This window comes from Perca flavescens, chromosome 2 (genome assembly GCF_004354835.1).
Source record: "Perca flavescens isolate YP-PL-M2 chromosome 2, PFLA_1.0, whole genome shotgun sequence".
Taxonomy (NCBI): domain Eukaryota; kingdom Metazoa; phylum Chordata; class Actinopteri; order Perciformes; family Percidae; genus Perca; species Perca flavescens.
In genome coordinates, this window is record NC_041332.1 from 1,724,902 (window position 1) to 1,752,820 (window position 27,919).

The 27,919-nt window shown below is 43.2% G+C and overlaps 1 protein-coding gene across 4 annotated transcripts; it reads left to right on the forward strand.

The window, feature by feature from the left end:
- The first annotated feature begins 2,224 nt into the window (after positions 1–2,224).
- slc8a1a (solute carrier family 8 member 1a) lies at positions 2,225–24,630 on the forward strand. 4 transcript variants are annotated; one of them, XM_028597159.1, is made up of 10 exons: positions 2,225–2,349; positions 4,267–6,058; positions 14,156–14,262; positions 17,242–17,262; positions 19,024–19,041; positions 21,122–21,190; positions 22,345–22,472; positions 22,627–22,726; positions 22,991–23,263; positions 24,096–24,630. In XM_028597159.1, exons 2-10 carry the CDS (start codon positions 4,284–4,286, stop codon positions 24,470–24,472), a joined length of 2,868 nt encoding a protein of 955 aa, XP_028452960.1. In that variant the 5' UTR covers positions 2,225–2,349; positions 4,267–4,283; the 3' UTR covers positions 24,473–24,630. The 4 variants fall into 4 exon arrangements, with proteins under 4 accessions (XP_028452960.1, XP_028452932.1, XP_028452939.1 ...); XM_028597131.1 differs by lacking the exon at positions 14,156–14,262 and adding an exon at positions 14,792–14,895; XM_028597138.1 differs by lacking the exon at positions 14,156–14,262 and adding an exon at positions 14,792–14,895 and having other exon boundaries at positions 22,348–22,472.
- The last annotated feature ends 3,289 nt before the right edge of the window (positions 24,631–27,919 follow it).

The following is a 27,919-nucleotide window of genomic DNA, read 5'->3' on the forward strand; positions in this document are numbered from 1 at the left end:
CAATTCAACAGAATGCAGGAAATTGTTTGTGTCCAAAATGTTGAACCCAAAGTTGAGTTGATTGATCCAAAGTTTTGTTGGTGTTTCTTACTTTTTTGTCGCTCTATTGAGCCTTTTGTTGCTTTTTGTTGACGTTTTTGTCACCTCTCTGACGTTTATGTTGCTTTATTTGACTTTTTTGTTACTTTTTGAAATATTTCTATGAGGATGAAAAGACTCCTGTGGGTCCTATTAGAGGGCAGGAACAAACTAGTGATATGGTAGTGTGGCTGACAGGACTGGCTGCTTCAACAAACTACTGATGTGTGTGTTTGTCTCCTTGTTTCAGACTAAAACATTATGGTCCTGGCATGGTTTGAAGTTTCCCTCTTTCCTGCTGCAACCAGTCTCTCCGCTCGAGTCTCTCTGGATGTCACCTTGTCGGAGTGGAAAATCCCTCAAGGTTGCACACTGTGTGTGTGTGTGTGTGTGTGTGTGTGTGTGTGTTTGTGTTCTTGTTTAACTATATTTGTGGGGTCCAAAAACCGGGAGTCCAGTATACTTGTGGGGTCCCGACAGCTTTGTGGGGCCAAAATGCTGGACCCCCCAAGTTTAAAGGGCTGTTTGAGGGTTAAGACTTGGTTTTCGGATTAGGGTTAGAATTAGGTTATGGTTAGGGTGAGGGTAAGGGTTAAGGTTAGGCATTTAGTTGTGATGGTTAAGGTGAGGATAAGGGGCTAAGGAATGCATTATGTCAATGACAAGTCCCCACAAAGATAGTGCCACAAACCTGTCTGTGTGTGTGTGTGTGTGTGGACACGTATCCCAGCATTCCGGTGTCCCCGTTAGCCGTTAGCCGTTATCTCCCCCAGGTGTCGGCGGGGCCGAGGAGTTGCTGGACGGCCCCGGGCCCTGCAGAGCCTTGTATGGCCATGGCCCGCTGGCCGAGCAGCGATAAGCAGCCGCTCCCACGCAGATACACGGCCATGTTTAGAACAAAGCCTGCTTCTGTTAAATTTAGAGCAGTTATCGGACGCAGCGCTGCCTCCTGACAGCACTCTCTGCTGCTGCTGCTGCATCAGGACCAGAGGTGAGTACCGGCGCCCAGAGAGGACAAAAAGGAGCAGATTTACACCCAGATGTGGAGCAGATTTACACCCAGATGGGGAGCAGATTTACACCCAGATGTGAGGGAGGGAGCTGGTGTTGATTGTGTTAATAATGTAGTGTTGAGGCAGATTTCCCAAAGTTTTCAGATCCTTTACTACGTTAAAAGTACTAATACCACACACAGTAAAACCCCTGCATTCAAAATATACTTAAAGTGATGGTTCAGAGTAATTTCACCCTAGGCTGCTTTGCACCTTGACCTCAAGCCAAACACCCCCTATAAGCTTTTTTCCCTTGTTATAACATTGGTCGAGTTAGCGTTATCAGCTGGTCAGCTTAGTGCAGGTGCTAATGGATCCACGTTTGTATCTTGTAAAGTACCACACTAATAATGCCCAGAATGATACCAAACTTCTACACTAGTACAAATAGTTTCTGTACTTATAAAATGAGGCATTAGAAAGTTTGTAACTACAAACAAACAAAAAAGCTTATGGGGGGTGTTTGGCTCCAGGTCATGGTGCAAAGCAGCCTAGGGTGAAATTACTCCGAACCATCACTTTAAAGTATTAAAAGTAAAGAAAAATGATTTTGGAAACGGGAGTAAAAAAGCTTCAAAAGTGTCTAAAAAAGAGTTGAAAGTTTCCAGAAACGACAGACTGTCCTTGTGTCAAACTGTCTTGTGTCAGAGTAGTGGAAAGGAAGCATTTATATTACTCCACTTCGTCTGTATGTGCGTGTGTTGATGTCTTAGCATTAGATAATGCCACATCTTTAAAATGATCAAGACAGCTGAATGTATATAAGCCATCATGACATTGTGAGATGACACATGATATAACTAAGATACTTTGAGGACTGTCTCACACAATCCTTAAAATATTCTCTCCTCCTCCCTTTCTGTCTGGCAGAGCTCAACTGTAACCATAAAGATGTAAAGTTATCATTTAGTTTGGAGATAAAATGTAATCCAAAAAGGATTTAGATGGTGTCGACAGAGAGAGAGAGAAGAGAGAGAGTGAGGGAGAGAGACAGAGAGGGAGAGGGAGAGAGAGGCGGAGAGAGAGGAGGAGAAAGAGGAGGAGTGTGATGAAGTAGAGCAGGCAGCAGTGTGTCTTTGGATCACTCCGTTGTCGTTCCTGCTTCTCGTCTCATCTTCTGACAGATTTTATTGTTTAAAAACTCTTCTGACGTATTTCTGGAGATTCCGATAAAAAAGCATTTGTTATTGTTTTTGATTCCGAGACGGTTTGAGTGACGGTAGGTTCATGATTTTCTTCTTCTGAAGGACAGTAACACTGTGATTTATATATATTAATATATATTTTAGTATGGCAGTATATGGTGATGTTATAGTAAAACTAATGTTTACTGAGTCTGTAAATGTGACTCTGAGAAAAGATTGTGTTATTATCACTTAAATGAAAAATATATTTTCGGATAAATAATAAAGCATCATATTTAATAACAAGAGCAGGGGCGCAGCTACCCAGTGTCAGAGGGGTATGGAGCCAAAAAAAATATATAAATAAATAAATAAATAAGTGTGCCGGACGTCATCATGTATGGGCTTTAAATAATGCAGGTTTATTTAAAAGTATATCAGCCACTGTAGGCCTATCATAATTAGAAATAATGATATGGTATAAATATATATATATATATATATATATATATATATATATATATATATATATATATACAGAGTGCTCTGTATAAGTGAATACACCCATGCTAAAGTTGACTAAAAAGAATCATCTTTTGGAAATTGATCTTAATTTTAAAAAATTGATTTTATTTTAAAAGAATTACGAAAAATCCAACCTTTAAAGACACCAATTTTCTTTGTGAATGAATAATGTATAGTAAATAAATACATGTTCTTCCTTAAAATACAGGGGGCATAAGTCAGTACACCCCTATGTTAGATTCCCATAGAGGCAGGCAGATGTTTATTTTTAAAGGCCAGTTATTTCATGGATCAGGATACTATGCATCCTGATAAAGTTCCCTTGGCCTTTGGAATTAAAATAGCCCCACATCATCACATACCTTTCACCATACCTAGAGATATATCAGGGCTCAACATTAACGGTTGCCCTTGGAAACCAAATTGTGACAGTTGGCAACCTAATCATCACCCCTGGTTGATGTGATTTGAGTGGTGAGTGGCTCTCCATTTCTGTCTGCACTGCTTTGCTACAAATGCCAGACATGTATCTATAATACAGGATACTTTCTTTTCCTCAAAAAGGACAGAGTGAATATTTAAAAAGAAATAGTCCAGACAGAGATGGAAAGCTAAATGTCCAGTATGGTTTGAAGTTCTGTTGACCACAGAACTTCAAACTATACTGGAATTAAAATTAAAATTAATCTTAATCTATTGGTATCAAGTGGCTCCCCCTATACTTCCACCTAATGTTAGACCTACCTGTTGCCTTCCCCTGCCTTTCCTAAACTACCATCCTCACACCTGAATGAAATGAACTCACTGTTAAATATAGCAGCCTAAATTCAATTCTTAAATCAGCCTAGTGATGGCATCAGATAAGACAACTATAACTATACAACTATAAGAACAGTCCATTATAAGAACAGTCCAACTATTGTGCAGTAAGGTTGTGCTGCTGTTGAAATTACATTCACATTTTGGATTTTAAAAAGTACAAATATGGAGAGCCACTTAGCACAGACCTTCAAAGAGAGAGATGTGACCCTGTAATTACAGCTTCCATGTCACCCAACAGATGTAACTATAGCCTGTATGTGTGTGACAGCACAGCTAACATGAACAGCTAATGGGAAAAAAAATCTATTAATCCTTCCATGGTAAAGAGTTATTGCACTTTTATGTTTTCCAGCTTCTTGTCATTTATTGTGCATGCTACCTTATATTTACCAGTTGTTATTTTACCTTAATAAAATTGAGATATGTCATACATGGGATTGGTACCACAGGGCATAACCAAAATCTAAATGTAGCTATCAGTAACATTGGTTTGCATTAAGCTAGTCGTAAACCTCACTTTAGCTGCTAGTGTTAGCAAACACTCGCTCAGCGCTCACGGCTCATTTTGCGTAACTTCCGGCCATATTCCGGCTGTATCCCTTCTAGCCACAACCTTGACTTGAACAATCCGACAGAAACCTAAAGTCTCCTTCTGTGTCCTGCAGGTTTAAGGGATCTCACCATGAGCCCAGCCGGGACGTTGTCGCTGCTCCCCTCCCTTCATCTGCTTTTCCTTTTGTCCATCATCTCAACTGAGCTTCCATATTCCGCGGCGGGAGGCTCTGCTCCGGCGCTCACGTCCAACAGCACGTTCAGAAACCACTCCAAATGCGGAGGAGAAAACGCCGGCTGCGTTGACGGTGTCGTCCTGCCGGTATGGGAGCCGGAAAACCCGCCCTTCCCAGATCGCATCGCCAGAGCCATTATTTACTTCGTGGGGTTGGCCTACATGTTCCTGGGCGTCTCCATTATCGCCGACCGCTTCATGTCGTCCATCGAGGTCATCACTTCCCAGGAGAGACAGATCACCGTCACGAAACCCAACGGGGAGAAGGTCACCACGACGGTTCGAATCTGGAACGAGACGGTGTCCAACCTGACCCTGATGGCGCTGGGTTCCTCTGCGCCAGAAATCCTGCTGTCCGTCGTGGAGGTCTGCGGCCACGGCTTCGAAGCCGGCGAGCTCGGCCCGAACACCATCGTGGGAAGCGCCGCCTTCAACATGTTTGTCATCATCGGGCTTTGTGTTTCGGTCATTCCCGACGGAGAGACCAGGAAGGTGAAGCACCTGAGGGTTTTCTTCGTCACCGCCACGTGGAGCGTGTTCGCGTACACGTGGCTGTATCTGATCCTCGCTGTGATTTCTCCCGGCGTTGTTGAGATATGGGAGGGCCTACTCACGCTCTTCTTCTTCCCCATTTGTGTCGGATTAGCTTACGTGGCCGATCGCAGACTTCTCTTCTACAAGTACATGTACAAACGGTACCGAGCGGGGAAGCAGAAGGGGATGATTATTGAAACGGAGGGAGATCGGGAGCTTCCCTCGAAAGTTGACGTCGAAATGGACGGGAGAATTCTCAACTCCCACGGAGAAGAGGAGCCGGACGAAGAGGAGGCTCGCAGAGAAGTCGCCCGGATCCTGAAGGATCTGAAACAGAAACATCCCGAGAAAGAGATGGAGCAGTTGATGGAGCTCGCCAACTACCAAGTTTTAAACCAGCAACAGAAAAGTCGGGCTTTTTACCGCTGTCAGGCGACAAGGATCATGACGGGAGCGGGAAATGTTTTAAAGAAGCACGCCTCCGACCAAGCCAAGAAAGCCACGCAGCACGATATCTGCACCGAGGTTTCGGTCAACGACTTTTCCTCCAAGGTGTTCTTCGACCCCGGTAGCTACCAGTGTCTGGAGAACTGCGGCAGCGTGGCGCTGAACGTGGTGCGCCGTGGCGGAGACCTGACGAACTCCGTCTCGGTGGATTACCGGACCGAAGACGGCACCGCAAACGCCGGATCGGATTACCGCTTTACCGAAGGAACGGTCGTCTTCAAGCCAGGCGAGACGGAAAAGGAAATCCGCATCGACATCATCGACGATGACATCTTTGAGGAGGACGAGCACTTCCTGGTTCACCTCAGCAACGTGCACGTTGTGTCGGAGGGCGCCGTCTCCGGCGAGCGAGAGGCCAACCACGTGGACGCCCTGGCGGGTTTAGGGCTGCCGTGCACGGCCACCGTCACCATCTTCGATGACGACCACGCGGGGATCTTTACGTTCGAGGATCCGGTGGTGACGGTGAGCGAGAGCATCGGGGTGATGGAGGTGAAGGTAATCCGGACGGCGGGAGCTCGCGGTGTCGTGGCGGTGCCGTACAAAACCACTGAGGGGACGGCGAAAGGAGGCGGCGAAGACTTTGAGGACACATACGGAGTCCTGGAGTTTGACAACGATGACATCTCGTAAGTACAAATCTTCTCTGCTCAAAAATAGAAGTACTATTGTGTTCCTAAAGTTTGTTGCAGGAGAGTTACCCTTTCGAAAGACAACCGTGTTCCCTTTTCTTTCATTTAAAAACACTGATTAAAAACGAGAAGTTATTTTGACAAATCTCAATGTATCAACAAGTATAGCTAAAGATTAGACATTTTTATATAAAAATATACAAATAATGAATAAATACAAGCTAAAAGCATCAAAGAGCATTCAGACATATAGATGGTACATTAAATATCTGAGCTATTGGACCTTTTACCTCTGCTTTTTCTATCTGATAATCTGCTTTGACCTTTAAATGCTTTTACCTTTGAAACACTTTGACTGTCATTATTCTGCAAATGTTCTGAGGCTGGTTTGAATATAAACTTGCAGATTGATGGATGATCCCTCTGATTGGCTGTTTCCTCTTTGCTTCACTTGTCTGTCTGTCTGTCTGTTTGTCTGTCTGTCTGTCTGTCTGTCTGTTTGTCTGTCTGTCTGTCTTTCTCTGGCGTCATACTGTATCTGTAGTTTGACAGAGAGAATATTTTTCACCCACTTTCAGACTGACTTATTTAATTTAATAGGGAAGTTTACCAACACTGTGCACTGTTACATTGCCGTAAAACTCATTAAGTAGTTTTTAGCTGCACAAAATGTATGTTTGGTTGTCGTTAATTGGACAGCCCACTGTCTAAATCACCCGAGGTGGATTGTCTAATCCAAAACCGCCCAATTTGGGTGTGGCCCGTCCTCCATTTGTTTACGCTGCCATGGCATTTGACATACTCGCGATTATTCTCCTTTTTATTTAGAAAGTGCTGTAAAATCCTAATCGTAATGACAGAGAAACGTAAATTTTTTGCAGCTGAAAACTACTTAACTTGAGTTTTACGCCGATGTAAACCACAGTGCTGCTAAACTTCCCCTTTAAATTAAATAAGTAAGAATTATCTACGATGATATCCAAGAATTGCGGTATTATTCAACATCAACATTTATTTTGGCCAGCTGCCTTTTTGGCCCTTCATATGAAAGAATTTGGGCACCTCTGGTCTAGACATTATGGCTGATAATCTAAACCCTTTAGTGACAATGAAGGGAATTTTACTACCGGAAACAGGGTTTTCAGTACTTTCAAAATAAGAGGAGAATAAGCATGAGCATGTCAAATGCCGTAGCGGGCCAAAACAAAGGGAGAGTGAGGACAGACCTGGTCCGCGGGCCCCAAATTGGGTGGCCTTGGTTTACACATTATGGGCCCTATCTTGCACCCGGTGCAGCGCAAAGCCCAACCCAAGTGTCTTTGCTAGTTTAAGACTGACGCAGTTATTAATTCGTCCAGCGCCCACATTGTTTAAATAGCAAATGCACCTGCACCCATCTGTGGCCCATGGGCGTGCTGGTCTTACAGGGAGATGTGTTCAGGTGCATTCTGGGCGTGCTGGTCTTACAGGGAGGTGTGTTCAGGTACATTCTGGGCGTGCTGGTCTTACAGGGAGGTGTGTTCAGGTGCATTCTGGGCGTGCTGGTCTTACAGGGAGGTGTGTTCAGGTGCATTCTGGGCGTGCTGGTCTTACAGGGAGGTGTGTTCAGGTGCATTCTGGGCGTCCTGGTCTTACAGGGAGGTGTGTTCAGGTGCATTCTGGGCGTGCTGGTCTTACAGGGAGGTGTGTTCAGGTGCATTCTGGGCGTATTGCTATCTTGAGGCAGCGAGAAGTGATGGCACCATTGACCAACAAAAACCTGGTCTAAAGTCAATAACGCAGCATTTCATTGTTATTTTAACAGAGCATTAGTAAAATGCTCCTATAGGCTCGTGCACAGCACGCACACTATGCTTGTTACACACACACACACACACACACACACACACACACACACACACATGCAGAATATTACAAATAAAAATATTACGGTGCAAATCCTCCATCATAACAGCAATGCTCCAAGGTCCAAACACGCCTGGCTTTTAAAGGGAATGGGAGATGATCTCTGATTGGTTGATTGCATGTTACGCCCAAAACACACCTCTGATTAATGAAGACACTAAGAACAACCCTTTAGGACCAGGCGGCCGGCACACGGACCCTTTTTACCCACCGTTAAACTAGCAGAAGTGGATTTGGACACGCCCTAAACACACCTGCGCCAGGCTCTTCACTCCGTGAACTTAGATCGTTAAAATAGGGCCCGCAGGCTGATAATCTAAATCCTTATGGAGGAAATGAACGGGATTTTGACTTCCTGATCCACACTGTTAATCTCTATTGAACAGGGATTTATGACCTCCCATGTTCCACCAGCAGCCTCACCTCCGCAGGTTCAAATGCCTCTCATAGCGGCTACAGGCACTCTTTCCATGTCTGCAGGCGGGCAGCAGGAATGTAATCACAACACATTTATTTCCAGAGCATAAACACGGCCGGTGGCTGTGAAGGAAAGCAAACGGCGTGCTGAAATGGAAAAAAGGTGCCCCGGTCTGTCAGTGACTCCGTTTATCAACGAGGACGCTGCTGGGAGCCTTATATAGAGCGATCAAGCTCAGACTGATTCATCTGCCCAACAACAGCAGGGACAGTCACTGTGATAGGAGTTATTACAGGCTGCTATTAGGGGAAACCTTCATTTCTAGTTGTCAAATTGCTTTAATGTGACTATGTTAAAGCAGCAGAGCCGGTCCTCACACTTCTCTTCATGTGTTGGTGCAGTAAAACATCCCAAGAAGAAATCAGGCATTAAGAGACTGTCCTCCCCCAAAAAAACACCCACATTAAGACAGAGCATTTAGGTCCCACCCTCACCGGAGGGGAGAACCACTCTCTGCTCCCCATTGACTAGTACCACGTGAAGGTTTCCTCCTCTTTTATTCCATCTGCTAGCAGACAATAGAAACATGTCTAAAAGCTGCTGTGTGCTGATATTCACCACCAACAATGTAGAGCATGGGTCACCAAACTAAGGCCCGCGGGCCGACTCAGGCCCGCCACGCCCCTTTGACCGCCCCCCACCCTTCTGCCCCCCACTACCCCTACCCCCCTCTTCATGGCCAATTTTTTTTTTAAATTGCTTTTTGGAAAATAATAACATGTCTGCATCTGGTATTTTTTTTCTTTTTTCTTTTAAAAATTGATATCAACTAAGCAGATGTTTCTTACCTTGACAGCTTTGATGTTATTTTTATTAGAAAATAAATAAATGAAATATCTGTGGTATTTCAAATTTAAACAAAGTTTTAAGACTCGATTACTACTTTTGCAAACCACTAGTAAAGATAAACAAATATATGCCAGGAATCAAGTGTTGATATAGTAGTGGGGATGGCTGTGCCAGGCTAGTAATCTCTGCTACACAATGGTGGTCATTTTGGTCTGGGTCATACAATTCTGTTATATAGCTGACCTGGCCCCCCCCCCCATCACAGTCAGGAACGATAATGTGGCCCCCAGAGAAAAAAGTTTGGTGACCCCTGATGTAGAGAATCAAGAGGGGTTGTCCCCAATACACTTTTTTATGCAATAATTTATGCTTTTTCCCGCATCAAGTTATGGTGCTAATGTCTTTATTCATGTAAAGGAAATTATATCATTATTATTCTCCCATATTGATCAAAGCTTTCTGCATGTTTAAAACTGTGTTTCTGGATGGTTTTTTTAGGAATCATGTCCATCTCAACAAAAAATCTGTCCATAAATCTATCTTAATTTTTCACTTCCAGTTGTGTTCTTTAGTAGACACACTTATTGTTTTCTGAACATGTTTTGAGCCGCAGCACGGTTATTTATATAACTCTTTTTAGGGAGTGGGTTTCATATTTTTTAAGAGGGACAAATCTACCTCTTCTAAACATTGGGGGGGGGGGGGACATATCCCCTGCAGGCCTATGTTTGTTATAAAGTATTACAGATTGTTCTGTAGGGTAGTTTTATTGGGCTGTTTGTTGACGGGCTGCAGGCGTCTGACTCTGGGAAGCTCTCCTGTCCACTGAGTGCGAGCGGAGCGGAAAGACTCCCAGCTCGGTGTGTCAGATGGGTTTTGTCGTGCTGGCGTGTCGGGCAGATAAACATCACGCAGCTCTCTTCCTTATTAGGCCGGCGAGTGTTGAGCAGCAGCAGGATCTGCTCAGCGTCCGCGGCCCGGCTCGTAAAGCAGACAGATGAGACCGCGGCCGAGCACGCGGGAGGTCGCCGCTGGCCAACAGCCACGTCTCCAACACCAACACACTCTTCACATCAACTCCTGTCTGTTCCCTCTCTACGGAGGACATTTGTGGACATAATTAAACATTCAAAGCAGTGGTTCTCAAGCTGTTTTCACTAATGTTCCCCCTTTGAACAGTTATTTTAAGCCATGTACCCCCTAACCAGCACGAATCATTTTTGGTAGAAAAATAAAGTCTCAATAAAGAGGAAGAATAGAGCGATGTCAAAGATAGATTTACTAAACAACAGCCTTGGATCTGGAAAACAGTAGAAAGAAGGAAGAAAGGCAAGAGTCGGTCCAAAATAGTAATAAAAACTTCGAAAAAAAAACACAGTAGAAAGAAGGAAGGCAACACTAGGATGACAAAAGGGAAGTTTTGAGCATCAACAACTTAATTACTTGTATTCTGATACAATTTTATGCACCAATTTACTGTGGAAATCCCTTTATTTAGCCTATGTGAAGAAGGAAAACACAGATGGCAATTCAAAATATATCAAAAATATAATGGAAAGTATGTTGTTACGTGTCATTGGGCAGTTTTAAGTGGGTATATGGAAATCCTGGAACTTTCTTAGTGGGTATACTGTGTATACCTGCGTATCACGTAGACTACACCACTGGGAGAAACTGCAAAAGATCTTTAATCCAGTAAACATGGGAAAATGTCCAGTAGGAGGATAGTATTGGACAGGACCAGAAGCTATGAATAAGAGAACCTATATTTGATTTAGGTCTGTTACAGTTGGGAGTTAAATCAGGATAAGCCTTAGTGGTCCTCTAATACTGTATCTGAAGTCTCTTTTATATAGACCTTAGTGGTCCCCTAATACTGTATCTGAAGTCTCTTTTATATAGACCTTAGTGGTCCCCTAATACTGTATCTGAAGTCTCTTTTATATAGACCTTAGTGGTCCCCTAATACTGTATCTGAAGTCTCTTTCCTGAAATTCAGCCTTGGTGCAGAATTACAGCCACTAGAGCCAGTCCCACAATGAGCTTTCCTTAGGATGTGCCATTTCTGTGTCTGTAGCTATTGAGGAGGAGAGAGAGGGGGGGCAAGGTGGAGGGTGGGGGGTGTGGTCTTGACCAAATGCCACTTTGCTCGTTTGAAAGCCATGATGTCTCTCTCTCTCATGGGTGGGCCAAATTCTCTGGGCGGGCAAAGCAGAGAAAGGGGAGGTAACCTTGCTCCTTATGACTTTTTTTTGCTGTTTTTAAATGTCTTATGTATTCCTGTACGGTGTCCTTGAGTACTGAGAAAGGCGCTTTTAAATAAAATGTATTACTGTTATTATATAAGGGAGATTCCAGATCGGGCCATCTGAGCTTTCATTTCTCAAAGGCAGAGCAGGATACCCAGGGCTCGGTTTACACCTATCACCATTTCTAGACACTGGGGGGCCATAGGCAGGCTGGGGGAACTCACATTAATGTTAAAAAAACTCATAAAGTGACATTTTCATGCCATGGGACCTTTAGACTGTATGACTCTGTGCCTAGAGCAAATGGAGGATGTGTGGACTTGCTTTAATACCGACTTCCAGTCATCTTCAGAGAACTCAAAACCTAGATAATTTCCCCCAATGAGATTTATTAATGCTAAGAGAAGGGCAAGAATAGGCTGAGAAGATGTCATACAAACTGGGGATGACTCCCCTTTTCTGCGGTTTTATCTGCAAGATCTCATCTAGAACGTAGCAGTAGCTTGTAGCCTGAAACACTCAAACTTCTTGCCACTAGTGTTGCGTTGCCAGTTCTCTCCACAGGCTGTCAGCGCTGTGTGGTCTGCCTGCACCTGTGTCTATTCTGGGATAGGGAGACAAATGCTGTGGATTTTTTTTTTTTTTTTTTATCATTCACAACCGTCCGTCAATATATGATGTATGTTTTAAACATTTCAGATTTATTATCATGAGTTGCTGCATTAAAAACTCTGAAGGGATTCTTAAACTTTAACTGCAGGACTTTTCCTATCATTCTCCAGGAGGATATACTATTATTATTATTATTATTATTATTATTATTATTATTATTATTATTATATGATTGTTATGCTGAAAGGTTCTGAAAACTGTGACATAAGAACGAGTCAAAAAAAAATCCAAAACCACCAATCTGTAGATATTAAATAAAGATGGAAATGGATGAAGGCTGTCTTCGGTTTCCACGCTGCCGGCACACACACACACACACACACACACACACACACACACACACACACACACACACACACACACAGAGCGTGGGTCTGTCCAATGAGGTCGGCTGCAGCCTGAAGCCTCCAACAATCTAACTGTGTCATCTGGTTTCTTGGTGTTGCATCATCCAATCATCTGAGCCCTCAAATCAAACAGGAAACTCATCTTTCTAATCATCTTCTCCAGCTGTAAACAAGGTTTCACTGCAGGTCTCAACAACCTGTCCTCACTCCCAACTCCTAAAATACTGACGCTGGGTCAGCGGCTCTCAGCATATAGGCGCCGTGGAGCACCCACGGAAAATACTGAGCACCCACGGGAGCCAGACTGCCAGCAGGCTCCATTCATTTAAAATGAAACATAGCAGTTGGTGCTAAGTGGAGCGTCTGTCATAGTGTGATTGGCTATGTCGGTGGCATTGATTCTTAATTTCCCACGAAGCTGATCGCAGTTACGTGTCAGTTCAACTTCTCATCTCCAATCCTATCTGTATTAGTTATTATTATTATTACTTAGTTTACAGCTTTATTATCCAGTTAATAGGCGTGTGTGTTCGTTTCGGCTGTTGTCCATTTCCTAAGGTTCTGAAAAGCAAAACATTTTTGACTACTTTTTTTTTTAAAGGGCATGCGCCCGTGAGCACCCACGGAAGAACACATAAATCAGCGCCTGTGGCTCTCAGGGTCAGATACCGACACTAGCACCACCCCGTAGCCGGTGTTACCTTACGGTGGCTCTCAGGGTCAGATACCGACACTAGCACCACCCCGTAGCCGGTGTTACCTTACGGTGGCTCTCAGGGTCAGATACCAACACTAGCACCACCCTGTAGCCGGTGTTACCTTACGGTGGCTCTCAGGGTCAGATACCGACACTAGCACCACCCGTGGCGGTGTTACCTTTACGGTGGCTCTCGGGGTCAGATACCGACACTAGCACCACCCTGTAGCCGGTGTTACCATACGGTGACTCTCGGGGTCAGATACCGACACTAGCACCACCCGTGGCGGTGTTACCGCACGGTGGCTCTCGGGGTCAGATACCCGACACTAGCACCACCCTGTAGCCGGTGTTACCGTCACGGTAACTCTCGGGGTCAGATACCGACACTAGCAACACCCTGTAGCCGGTGTTACCTTACGGTGGCTCTCGGGGTCAGATACCGACACTAGCACCACCCTGTAGCCGGTGTTACCGTACGGTGGCTCTCGGGGTCAGATACCGACACTAGCACCACCCTGTAGCCGGTGTTACCGTACGGTAACTCTCGGGGTCAGATACCGACACTAGCACCACCCTGTAGCCGGTGTTACCTTACGGTGGCTCTCAGGGTCAGATACCGACACTAGCACCACCCTGTAGCCGGTGTTACCTTACGGTGGCTCTCAGGGTCAGATACCGACACTAGCAGCACCCTGTAGCCGGTGTTACCATACCGTGACTCTCAGTGACATCAAATTATAATAAGAGACAAAACTAAATACAGTATTCTTCTAAAAGTTGACCGTACAGTTTGACAGTTTTATTACTTTTTAGGACCTTTTTCCTTCTTTGATGTAATGTTTATTGTGTGTCCTGCACTCTGTCTCTGACATCATCTTCTCTTCATCACGCCTCACACTTCTGCTCACTTCTCCTCCTTCTGCAACCTTTCTGTCTCTTTTCTTTCTGTTTCAGCAAAACTATTCACATCAACATAATAGACGATGAAGAATATGAGAAAAACAAGAACTTCTTCCTAGAGATGGGAGAGCCTCGGCTGCTGGAGATGAGTGAGAGGAAAGGTGGGGCTGTCGCCGCCCATTTAACCCCCTCATCCCCCTCCATACAATAACAACTTCCTGTGCTTATACATTGTCGTGTTTCTTTAGAAATAAAAAATGGACAAATAGAGTCTTTAAACGCCTCAGATGTAAAGTTATTATAGTCAAAGTGACATCAAAATGAATGGGAGTCAATGGGATGCTAACGGCGGGTGATGGCTTGTTAGCATCAAAATGGCTCCATATGAGCTACGGGTTGTGGCGACAGACTTACCCCCTTGATCTAACCACCCATCTAACCCTGCCCCCTCCTACAACCTCTCATGTAACCGCGCCCCCTCTTATAACCCTGCATCTCTAATGACCATTAACCTCTGTGGATTCAAACTCACCTTAAGACCTCACGGGGAAAAAGTGTGTGTGTCTGAGTGTGTGTCTGAGTGTGTGTCTGTGTGTGTGTGTGTGTGTGTGTGTGTGTGTGTGTGTGTGTTGGTGAACTAACCCCTCCCCCTCCTCTCCCTCTGTTGTGTGTTTCCTGTGTGCTCTGCAGGAAGCTCATATCCGTTAGAATAATTGACCATGAGGAGTACGATAAGCAGGCCCGCTTCTACGTAGAGCTGCAGGAGCCGTGTTGGAACCACACGAGATGGACAGGTGTGAACACGCACCTGAGTCTCTCTCTGACCTTTGACCTTTACTTCATCTTCTCTGAGGCTCTATTTTTCCTGCTTCAGTTTACTCCTGTCGCTGTCACTGGGCCTTCAAGCTGCTTTTAGTCCCTTTTTTGACGTTTTTGCCACTTTTTGCTGCGTTTATGTATCTTTATTCGACTGGTCAGGACTAGGGTTGGGTCTCGTTTCGATTTTTACGATTCCAATGCTGAACCGGTACTTTTAAAACGATTCAGATTCCTAAACTAATTCTTGAAAAACTGAAAAATTACATCAAAGATGTAATATGTTTACTAGAGGTCACGTGCAGTCAGCGGTTTAGCACAAAATCCTGGGCCCTGTAGAAAGGCATTTTCTATAGGCCCCTCCCCGCATCCACAGCTATTCATTTTAGCATCTTTTTGGGCCCTCCTCACATGAAGGCCCTGGGTACTCAGTCCCCTTTTCCCCCCCAGTCCAATGCCCCTGCGTGCAGTGAATGGTTAGTAGGCTTTTCGTCCATTTTGGTGAGCCCAGAGGGAAAATATGGCATTTTAAAAGTAGCCTACATTTACGGTAGCTAGGTAACGGTAGACTACAGAGAAAGGGTGATTTTTACGTTCGTTTTGGAGCAACAGAGGGAAACTATTTCAGTCCACACATTAAGTGGAACCGAAATTTGCATTCTAATCCGGTCCAATTCCTACAGGTTGCATAAGGACCATTTCCATAGTGGAACCGGGTTTTGGTACCCAACCCTAGTCAGGACTGGTTTGGATTGGACTGATTGGGAACTGTTGGTTAAGGAGCGAGGTTAGGGCTGGTTCTGTTGGGTTAGAACCAGAGATGGGAGTACGTCACACGTGTGTAAGTCCCAAGTCACGTGCAAGGAGATCTCGAAACTTTGTTTTCCCTTTAAACTGTTTCAGTGCACAAGCAAAGATATATCTTGAAAGAGAAATACAGCTGAAATGTATAAAACAAGTATCTAAAAACAGATGTACTCATGGTAGCACGTAGCCTTCTGTGTTTACGTCCGTCGTATTAAACCTGCCTGTCTCTGGATTTCCACTAAACATCCTCAAGGATTCCTAACTTTAACTTTAACAAATTAACTGTATTTACAGGTTTTAACACAGTGTTTTCTTACAGTCCAAAATGTTTTCCTTATTGATGTTCATTGATGTAAAGTTTAGGGAAGAGTTGTTTGTAGAAGTTTTATTCGTAATGAGTCTGACCTTAAAGGTAACTTAGTTTTTTCTAACCTAGACCCTATGTTCCCATGTCTTTGTGTCTAAGTGACTCATGAGAACAATCTTTGAAATTGGTCTAGAATTCAGACAAAAAACAAGCTGCAATGGAAGTTAATTAGCAATTGTGCACCGTCACTTAGCGTCCACTAAAAGTTCTGTTTTTGCCGCTGACAGACTCAGATTATTATTCTAAGTGTCTGACAACATTATGGAAAGCATCCCTACAGAGATAGACCTTTTAGTTTAACATGAAACAGCTCCCAAATCACCATCACCAAACCAACCAGACTGCATGTAAATAATCAGGACTTTTATCATCGCAAAACACACTTCATTCAAAGTGGACAGAAACTAAATAAAAATATCAAAAGCCTTCTTGGTTCATCTTTCCACTGTTCCAACAATCACCACTCTGGTTTGGTTGAAATAAACCCTTAATTCCCCCATTTACATGTGGAAATATGCTGGCTCTATAAACGCTAAAAGTCCTGATTATTTACATGGAGTCTGGTGGAGATATGCTGGCTCTATACACGCTAAAAGTCCTGATTATTTACATGGAGTCTGGTGGAGATATGCTGGCTCTATACACGCTAAAAGTCCTGATTATTTACATGGAGTCTGGTGGAGATATGCTGGCTCTATACACGCTAAAAGTAGTGATTATGTACATGGAGTCTGGTGAGTATGGAGATGGTGATTTCGGGGCTGTTTCATGTCTTTTTATTATTTTATTCTTTAACTAAAAGGTCTATCTCTGTAGGGATCCTTTTTCATAATGTTGTCAGACACTTAGAATAATAATCTGAGTCTGTCAGCAGCAACAACAGAACTTTTAGTGAACTCTAACTGCTGCTGAACATTAGTCCTGTAGGGTTACATTACAGCTTGGTTCACGGCTGCCTGTTAACGTACAGGTTTGTTTTCAGTTATTCTGATCTATAATTAAACTATTTACAGCTGCAAATGATTTGCTTATATGTTAACAATATTTAAAATAAGAACAACCAAAATGAACTTGGGTCGGCATCATCACAAGCCCCTCTTTTGAACGTCTTGTTTTTCTGATTTTTCTCTCGTCTGTTTCTTCTCTTCAGCTGTGTTGCTTCAGGAAGTCGGTAAGCTGCTTGAATGTTTCCCCATCAGGGTATCATTAGATAATCCGTACTTCATTTGCAATCAAGAAATGAAAAACATGTATTTGTTTTTTGTTTGGAAATAAAAATACGTTTCTGGTGTCAGAATTTAAAAAAACGAAACAACAATCAAAAACAAATTTGTGAATCATTCCTTCATTTCACTGTCCCGTTCTTCTCCTAAACCCAACTGTCCCGTTCTTCTCCTAAACCCAACTGTCCCGTTCTTCTTTTACCTAAACCCAACTGTCCCGTTCTTCTTATCTAAACCCAACTGTCCCGTTCTTCTTTACCTAAACCCAACTGTCCCGTTCTTCTTATCTAAACCCAACTGTCCCGTTCTTCTTTACCTAAACCCAACTGTCCCGTTCTTCTTTTACCTAAACCCAACTGTCCCGTTCTTCTTTTCCTAAGCCCAACTGTCCCATTCTTCTTTACCTAAACCCAACTGTCCCGTTCTTCTTTTCCTAAACCCAACTGTCCCGTTCTTCTTATCTAAACCCAACTGTCCCGTTCTTCTTATCTAAACCCAACTGTCCCGTTCTTCTTTTACCTAAACCCAACTGTCCCGTTCTTCTTTTACCTAAACCCAACTGTCCCGTTCTTCTTTTCCTAAACCCAACTGTCCCGTTCTTCTTTTACCTAAACCCAACTGTCCCGTTCTTCTTTTCCTAAACCCAACTGTCCCGTTCTTCTAAACCCAACTGTCCCGTTCTTCTTTTATCTAAACCCAACTGTCCTGTTCTTCTTTTCCTAAACCCAACTGTCGCGTTCTTCTTTTACCTAAACCCAACCGTCCCGTTCTTCTTTACCTAAACCCAACTGTTCCGTTCTTTATCTAAACCCAACTGTCCCGTTCTTCTTTACCTAAACCCAACCGTCCCGTTCTTCTTTACCTAAACCCAACTGTCCCGTTCTTCTTTATCTAAACCCAACTGTCCCGTTCTTCTTTATACTAAACCCAACTGTCCCGTTCTTCTTTATACTAAACCCAACCGTTCCGTTCTTTACCTAAACCCAACTGTCCCGTTCTTCTTTACCTAAACCCAACTGTCCCGTTCTTCTTTACCTAAACCCAACCGTTCCGTTCTTTACCTAAACCCAACTGTCCCGTTCTTCTTTATCTAAACCCAACTGTCCCGTTCTTCTTTACCTAAACCCAACTGTCCCGTTCTTCTTTACCTAAACCCAACCGTTCCGTTCTTTACCTAAACCCAACTGTCCCGTTCTTCTTTACCTAAACCCAACTGTCCCGTTCTTCTTTACCTAAACCCAACTGTCCCGTTCTTCTTTATCTAAACCCAACTGTCCTGTTCTTCTTTTCCTAAACCCAACCGTCCCGTTCTTCTTTTCCTAAACCCAACCGTCCCATTGTTGTCCCGCGTGTCATGGAAACGTAAGCCCATCCACGACCTTTTCCTTAACTTAAGGGGCTGCGTTCATGTCATAGAATTCTGGAGATCCGGTTAAAATGAATTGTTCTGGTTTCCTTTTTGAAGAAAGAAATCAAGACAGGTGGACTGGAAGTAAAAGTAAATGTGTCAGGATAAAAGCTGAAAAAGATGAAAAATAAATAGATTATCCAATGATACCCTGACCTTATCCTTTTTATGTCCAGCTGACTAAACAGTCTTACTTCATTATTGGATGCTTTCTCACAATATTTATATCAATTAAATGTTATGTCGTCTGAAAAATCTCAACAAATCTTATCTTCTTGTTTCTTATTTCCTGACATCTTAGGTGGATTTGTGAAAACAGGTAAGTTAACCCCAAACACTTTCTTTACACTGACTTATTTGTATGATATTATACTGGAATATTTCCTATTCGTTTCATTAATGAGTTTGTTTATCATTTTTGGCTTCCTCCCAGAGAAACAGCTGTATGGTAAGACACCTCTCATGGGGTAAACATTTGCTTTAAAGCACATGTGTCAAACTCAAGGCCCACGGGCCGTCCTCAGCCCCTCGCAAATTCTGCTTCAATTTCAGTTTAGGTTCACTATAAATATTGCCCCCTCCCCCCAGTTGTGCACCGAACCAAAGAGATGGGAAACAGTTTTTCAACTTGCAATCATGCAACAATTTGGCAGATTTGCAGACACAGAAATTCCCCCAGACGAAGCAGTAGAGTTTTCATTTTCAGGCTGTGGAACAGGTTGCTGGGAGTCGGCTGTGTGCAGACTGATCTCATGAAGTGGCGTATGTATGACACGCCAATTCGTATGCCATTATTGGCGTCTTATCAAGACGCATACTCGCTTTTTAGCATGTTTATCAATGCTGTTTGGCCTCCATTGACTTACATTACCTTGCGATTGCGTGTGAATTGATACCGTAGCGAGTAGTATGAAAGGGTGAATCACCGCATAGGGAGGTTGGTCGGGGGGGGGAGGATGGGTCAAACAACACAGGAGACCGGGGATCGGGTCCCACGTGTCACGTTTCCTAAACTCAACCGTCGCTTTCTGGTTTTCCTAAACCCAACCCGTGTGTCACGTTTCCTAAACCCAACCATAGCTTTCTTCTCGTGAACACGGCAAGTGGTGATAACGCACCAAAGTGGCGTGTATGTTTACATCCGCTGTATACAGCATAGACATACACGCGGATAGCTCAAAATGCGTAGAGATAACATGCCACTTGGCTTAAGAAAGTGGGTGTGTAAGTTTACGCAAAGAAATGTAAAAATGTAATAATTGTTGTGCTTGATTTGCTAAATTCTATGTTGGCTGAGGAACTTATCGAGGGCTTTATGTCGACCAAACTAAGTGAGAAGACTATATGAGACACATCGTAATACAGTGCTTTTATTTTGATGAAATAAAAGCATGTCAATAAACTAAACATGTCTGTCTCCGGACGTGATTCTCTTTTACCAATGTTGCCCTTAGTGAAGTTGAGTTTGACACCCCTGATTTAAAGCAACAACACAACTTTAACGTCACAGTGAAACTTCTCATTCATCACGCTGTGGACGCTGATTCAAGTTATAAAATGACTTGAACTCAACGCACTTTCATCAATGGGTTTGTATGATATCGTACAAAAATGTATGCACAACAATTCGTAAGATATCCTACGAAATTAGGTGACTGCCGGCTGGTTACGTGATGCCAGAAGAAGAGGGGTAAAGCCGGACATCCTTTTGGCACTTTTTTAGATGCTTTTTGGGGGTTTTATAACATTTTGGGCTCTTTTTTTGACGCGTTTGGGGCTTTTTTTCTAAGTTTCTACTGCTTTTCATAATTTTTGCGGCTTTTTTGACACCGTTGGTGCTTTTTCTGCAACTTTTACTGCTTTTGTTTATTGTTGTTTCTCGAAGCAAAGTGATTTTTAAAAAATGGCAACACACCAAGAGTGGAGGAGGACGGACGATGTCCCAGGACACTGTCCTGGAAATGTCCATCCGTTGAGCCAGACTAAAGATAATCCAACTCAAACCTGAAGCTCTACACACAAAACACACTTCAAACCTGATGGGTCCCAACTACGAATCGGGTTCCTGAACTCTACCACCAACATCGCGGGTCCTGACTGCACGCATTAATAACATCACACGTGCATTAATAACATCACACATGCAGATGTGCTGATGGGAAATGATCTCCTCTCACTGACCATGCTCTCTCCGTCTTTCCATCTGCATGTCTGTCTCTCTGTCTGTCTGTCTGTCTGTCTGTCTGTCTGGCGCTTTTCAGGAAAGGACAGTCTCCTAAAAGCACAACGCACAGATTCTGTCCAAACTAACGCTGATGTTTCAAAAACCTGTAGTTCTTTTATATGATATTTTTCCATATTGTGGTTTCAATAGAATCTGTTTTTGTTCCCCTGTTCAGGCAGAGACGTCTACAGGAAGGTCCAGGGACGAGACCACCCTGCCCCCTCCGCCATCATCAACATCACAGGTACGTCCTTCAGTCCATCCACCCATCAGGCTATATGTCCACCAACTGTCCATCCTCGTCCATCTGTCCTTCCTCAAGTTCATCACTGACTTTTATGACTTTGTTCGAAATACTATACTATGAATTTTTATTACTTTTCTATGACTTTTTTCGATATTCTATACTCTGACTTTTTACGACATACTATGACTTTTTCTTGTCAGTTTGCCGGTGTAAACAACAAATGATAGAATAAACACGGAAATCACAAGGTTCAGGATTAGCTTCCCAAGATGAGCTGCAGACTCAACTGATTATTCATGATCTGAAGTGAGAGGATCTAACCCCACTTCTATCTTCAAGTTTTCTTCTTCTGTTCTCAGGAATGTGACCTATAAATACAACTTTGAACCAGTTAAAAGCTTCACAGATAGCTCAGCAAGATAAGATGCTGTAGATAATTCAGATTTGAGTTTGAGTGTTTAATCCTTTTAAAAGAGCAGTAAGGGTCCAACACTCAAAGTCAAATACAAATCGAAATATAATCTTTTCAAGACATTTTCAACAAGACTATGCTGTGACTTTGTATGATTTTTTTAAAATACTATACCATGACTTTATGGTTGGGTGTCGATTGTCGGGATAAACAACAAATGATAGAACAAACGTGATTTACTAGCTTCATGGTTTAGCTCACCAAGATGAGCTCCTGACTCAAGTGATACGTCAATACTTCTGGAGGGAGTGGTGAACTAGATGATACGGAAGCAAGCCTGTGACTGGGAGGTTGTTGGTTCAAATCCACAGACACACTGCCTTTTTTATGACTTTTTTCAACATACTATACTATGACTTTTTATGACTTTTTCCAACTTAGTATACTATGACTTTTTATGACTTTTTCCGACATACTATTCTATGACTTTATTCGACATACTATAATATTACTTTATGACCGGGCATCTATGTCCATTTGGCAGTGTAAACAACAAATGATAGAACAATCATTAATTACTAGCTTCAGGTTTAGCTCACCAACATGAACTGCTGACACAACTGATACTTCATAATATGAGGTTAAAGGATCAAACCCCATTTCTGTCTTGAGTTTTCATCTTCTGTCCTCAGTTATGTCGGTCTCTCTCTCTCTCTCTCTCTCTCTCTTTCTCTCTCAGAAGAGGAGAGTGAGGCAGTTTTGTCGAAGAAGGAGGAAGAGGAGAGGCGGATCGCAGAGATGGGCAGACCGATGTTGGGCGAGCACGTCAAACTGGAGGTCGTCATAGAGGAGTCGTATGAGTTCAAGGTGGGATCCCTTTTTTTTATTTAGTCACAGTTAAAACACAACGGAATAAACATGGACAGCGTAACATGCATTCTTAGATTGATCATCAGATATGTGAGGAGGTTTTGTAAAAAGATCAGCAGGAACATCTTTTGATTGGCCGACTGTGTTTCAGAGCACCGTGGATAAACTCCTGAAGAAGACCAACCTGGCCCTGGTGATCGGGACAAACAGCTGGAGGGAGCAGTTCATGGAAGCCATCACGGTCAGCTCCGGTAAGAACCAGACCTGAACCCTTCAGGTTGGGACCTTATAGCTTGTAGTGCCAATGTTAGTACCATAGAATGAAGAAAATACTGGATAGTGTCCTTTGTCCGTTATTTTTACAGTCTGTGGGTAGTAAGGATGAAGTGAGGTAAAAGTGTGGCAAAAAAAAACTGGCTCCATTATTGTCTTACACAGAAATAAAAGTTTAATGTCTTCAGAAATTAACCTGAATAAGCTTTAGATATGAATCATTGCCCCTCTTTTCCTCCCAGGTGACGATGATGATGATGAATGTGGCGAAGAGAAGCTGCCATCCTGTTTTGATTACGTCATGCACTTCCTGACCGTCTTCTGGAAGCTTCTGTTTGCCTTCGTTCCTCCCACCGACTACTGGAACGGCTGGGCCTGCTTCTTCGTCTCCATCTCCGTCATCGGCATGCTGACGGCGGTCATCGGTGACCTGGCGTCACATTTCGGCTGCACCGTGGGCCTCAAAGATTCCGTCACCGCTGTAGTGTTCGTAGCTTTGGGCACATCTGTACCAGGTCTGACGGAAACCTATCACACTTCACAGCAAATTACAGTGCTATACATTACATATATTTGGTATTTTCAACCTATTTTCCCATTTTTTTTGTCTAATTGACTGATGGAAACAACAATCTTTACAAACTGTCTCAGTAGTAAGCGAGAAACAAGCTGCAATGTAACCCTATAGGAAAAATGTTCACTTTCAGTCTGCGTCCACTAAACGTGTTGTGTTTGCCACTGACAAGTTCAAAAACATAATCCTGTCAGAAAACTTCTATCAATGTTTTCAGATACTAACAATCCAAAATACTACTGTTGGTTGACCTTACTGGCACAGTACTAAACTGGTTTGAATCCTTCTGAAAGAAAAGGGACTACTTTGTGTCTATAGGGAACTACACATCTGAGCGGACAAATATGACATGTGGAGTTCCCCAAGGCTCCATCCTGGGGCCTCTTCTGTGAAAGAGTCAACTGACAGATTCAGATTATTATTCTAAGAGTCTGACAACATTATGGAAAGGATCCCTACAGAGCTAGACCTTTTTGTTAAATAGTAAGATCCTTTTTGTTTAAAATGAAATAGCCCAAAATCACCATCACCAAACCCACCGCAAACTGAGGCTGAACATTTGTCATATAGGGTTAAATTGCAGCCCGGTTCTTGACTGCCGGTTACAGCGTTCTCGCTCAATACTGGACCAGTTTCAAAGATTGTTAGTCACTTAAGACACCAAAAGCATGGGAAAATAGGGTAAAAAAACAACATTACCCTTTAACTTTGTAGTTTTAAATACATCTTAAACTTAGCATCTCCTCTCCTCTCAACTTTCTGTCTCCCTTTAGACACCTTTGCCAGTAAGGTGGCAGCCATCCAGGACCAATACGCCGATGCCTCCATCGGGAACGTGACGGGCAGTAACGCTGTTAACGTCTTCCTGGGCATCGGCGTGGCCTGGTCCATTGCCGCCATCTACCACTACTTCAAGGGCGACGAATTCAGGGTGGACCCGGGCACGCTGGCCTTCTCCGTTACACTCTTCACCATCTTTGCCTTCATCTGCATCGGCGTCCTCATCTACCGCCGCCGGCCTGAGATTGGTGGGGAACTGGGCGGACCCAGGGTCCCCAAAATCCTCACCACCTGCCTGTTCTTCAGCCTCTGGTTAATGTACATTGTTTTCTCCTCGTTGGAGGCATACTGTCACGTAAAGGGTTTCTAAAAGTTCTGCTTCTGACGTGTCCGGAAAGGTTCAACAGTTTCTTGATGAGCAGTTCTGATGGGTTTCTAAAAAGGTACCAATACGGGTTCCTATAATATTATTTGTCTAAAGGTTTTAACAGGTGTCTGAAATGTTGGATGAACGCAGGGTGCGATTTGCGGGGGATTTGTGGGACTAGCCGCCAGAAAGTGACTGTGAGACAGGTACAGGCATCGCCAGATGACGGTCCTTTCAGACACAAAAATATGGGAAAATAGGGTTCAGGTAGAAAAACCATTACCCTTTAAGTTTGCAGTAACTTAGCGTCTCCTCTCCAGGTTTTCTAAAAGTCTGTTTAAGTCTAAATGAGCCTATCAACATTACTTGTGTTGTTTGTTGCCGTTTTTACGGCCCTGTTTTTGATGGTCTTTGCAGAGAGTGGGCACATACTTTTTCTCAGTTTTGTTTTTTAAACCTAAGAATAGATGCTTTGATATGCTAGTGAATGATTCTTTTCATGTATTCACTGTCTGTGAACGGCTTTCAATACCTTAATGCCCTCCTAAATTGCAGTAGTGGAGTTTGAAGATTTGATCACAAAAAAAGTCTGCTGTTTTCTGCAGAAGTTCAGAAATAGAATGAATCTGTCTACGCACTTTTAAATTCTGCATTTTCCATCCAAGCCTTTTCTTTATTTTGCATTTGTAATCCACAGTTGGTCCATGGAGAATAAGTTGCCGGGCTGCAGATGAATGGAGGCTATGATGCATATTTTGGTTGAGTGATATGTTTTGTAGCCTAAATGCTGAATGCAAGAATCCCTTCAGGCCTACAACAATAATGAATGAAATATAAAATGTTAAAAAATAACCGTTATTGTGGATCCAAAGCTGCAGGTTGCTAACGCTTGTTCTGACAGTTTCTTAACAAACACTTCTGATGGGTTTGTAAAAGGTACCAATACGGGTTCCTATAATTAGAGTTAGAGTCATTTGTCTAACAGGGTCCTGACAGGTTTCTGAAATGTTGGATGAACTAATAATTCTAATAGTTTGTTTTGATTATCTGATTTGTTTCAAAATGCAGATAAATATTCCGCTGGACTCTGTATAATGATTTCATGTTCAAAACATCTTCGATGGGTTTCTAAAGATGCCAAAAGGCGATTCTCAGCTTCACCGTCCTGATGCATTCCTTCAGATCCCAATAGATTCCTGCGAAATGTGACCGGTTCCTGTCATTTTTTTTAAATGGTTGGATAAACTTGTAAGGGTTCTGCTGGGTTCTGACAGCTTCCTACGCTTTCTGTTTTTTGGCTAAAGGTTTAAACAGATGTCTAAAAGTTGTAACAGGTTCCTGAAAGTTTAAGGATTTCTAAAGATTCCAGTAGGTTCTTCAAAATGTGCCTTTTTCTAAAGGCTCTGACACACCAACCCGACGGCCAACCGTCAGCAGAATAGCCAGTCGGACTGATCAATCTCCCCGAGCTGGTCTAAAAAGTGCCTCGGAGCACACCAAAGCGACACCGACTTGAGCGTACGTTCTGCACGTGCGCAAGACGTAATACGTCTCCATAACAGCAGGCAGTGCTAATCTGTATTGTCACCCAAAAAATTAAAACCGGAAATGAGGGAACTTCTCTCTAGACCTGGTAAACACAGAGCACGCTGTCGTCAGTCACTGTTTTCATCAGAGAGAGGTGATAGTAGTCAAGAAGGATCGTTGTTGTCATTACTCGCTGAACGGAAGAAAACTTGATGGCTAGTCATAAGAAGATACTGGCGTTGTCAGCTAGTGCACTGATTGGGTAGTCAAGGGCTAGCACTCCTCCAATCAGATTGGTCATTGAGTCCGACTGCCCACTGGCTGATTCAACAAGTCAAATCGGCCAAAATGAAGGCCGACAGCTCCTCCAACTGTCCGACGGATGATAATTGTGTTGGTGTGTCAGCGCCTTTAGGGTTTAGAAAAGGTATAACAAGGTTTTCTAGGTGCTTGAATTTCCCTGTAATGCTATTTGTTATTTGTGAAAAAGGTTTAGAGAGACTTTAACAGGTTAAAAACATCTTTGATGGGTTCCTAAAGCTCCCAAAGGTTACAGACAGATTCTACGTGTTCTTGGCAGTCCGGATGGATATCTAAAGTTCTTGTTGAACCAAGACTCCAGAAGCTTCTTCTGGACTTTCTCTGGTACCCTTATTGGACGGTTCTCCGGCCGCTGCATGCTGGTGGACATCCAAGACTGGACTTTCTTCGTCCTCACATACCTCTCGAACATTTAAAGACATTTACATGTATCATAAATCCTTCATCTGTACCTTTTAGCAATATATAACGTGAACCACTTTACGTTTGTCGTGCAAGGACTTTGAACCACAGTGGTGATGGAGGAGGCAGCTCATGCTGTAGACCTTTAAAAAACAACCCATTCTCACTCCCAACTCCTCGTGGTGTAGTCTACTTTTTTGTAGTGAGTATACCAGACTGATCTCAGTAAGTGGCATATGTATGACACGCCAAGTCGTATGCCATTTTTTATATATGGACTAGTGCAATATCCAAATCGCAGGGGGCGCAACATTTGTTAATGGCAAAATCTGTGTCAAACCATTCTGAATGAAGTATTGTGGAGCTGCAGAGACGTCCCGGACTACAAATCTAATTCTACAGAAAACATCTTTGTTTGGTACAGATCCTCACTAAAATCACACTATAATCATTTGAATTTCTTTCAATGTTAAGAATTTTCAATGAAAATGAGAATAATGATACAAAATCGATCATTCCCTCCAATATCGTGAATCATATTGCACACGCAATATCAGTCAAAACAATCGCAATTAGATATTTGGAATTCTATTAATCGTTTTTGAATCACTAGAGCTTGAATCGCGATACAAATGTGAATCAATTGTTTTTGCACAACCCTAATACAAATATCCAAATCAAAATGTTTACGCGAAGTCATCTGTGATTTTTCCCTCCCAGAGCGGGCAACCCCGTACTTGTTTTTGTAACGTTACCGTGTACAGCATCAGCCTCATCTGACTCATTTCCTGTCGTTTCTGTAGCGTTAGCGTCTGCTGCAGTGCGACTTGAAGCGGCAGCATAGCTTCAGGGGTGGGCTTACAGACACACAGAGAGTGGAGTTTAAATTCACTTTCATTTGACCATCTCCTTTAGTGATTCACATTAGTTAAAGGTGCACCATGAGTACCTTCTGTTCACGGTCCAAGTCAATTCAAAACAAAACAGAGCGAGCTCACCCCTCCCCCCACGTTTCCGTAACTGTCCTCTCCCCCAACCATCTTGTCGGTGATTGGCTGGAACGTGGTTTGTTGTATTTTGGCAGGTCCACTGCCTTTTTATTACCACGAGTTTACATACATGTCTCTGCTGATTGGGTATCACCTGTGACACAGCAACCCCATCGCCATGATAGCGAGTTACATTTTTTGGGGCTTTTCC

Excerpts from the sequence above, each read along its gene's own strand:
- slc8a1a (XM_028597159.1), top strand. The coding sequence starts at position 4,284 with ATGAGCCCAGCCGGGACGTTGTCGCTGCTCCCCTCCCTTCATCTGCTT. Across the intron at positions 22,473-22,626 it reads AGGAGTCGTATGAGTTCAAG|AGCACCGTGGATAAACTCCT; the intron begins GTGGGATCCCTT and ends ACTGTGTTTCAG. Across the intron at positions 23,264-24,095 it reads TTTGGGCACATCTGTACCAG|ACACCTTTGCCAGTAAGGTG; the intron begins GTCTGACGGAAA and ends GTCTCCCTTTAG.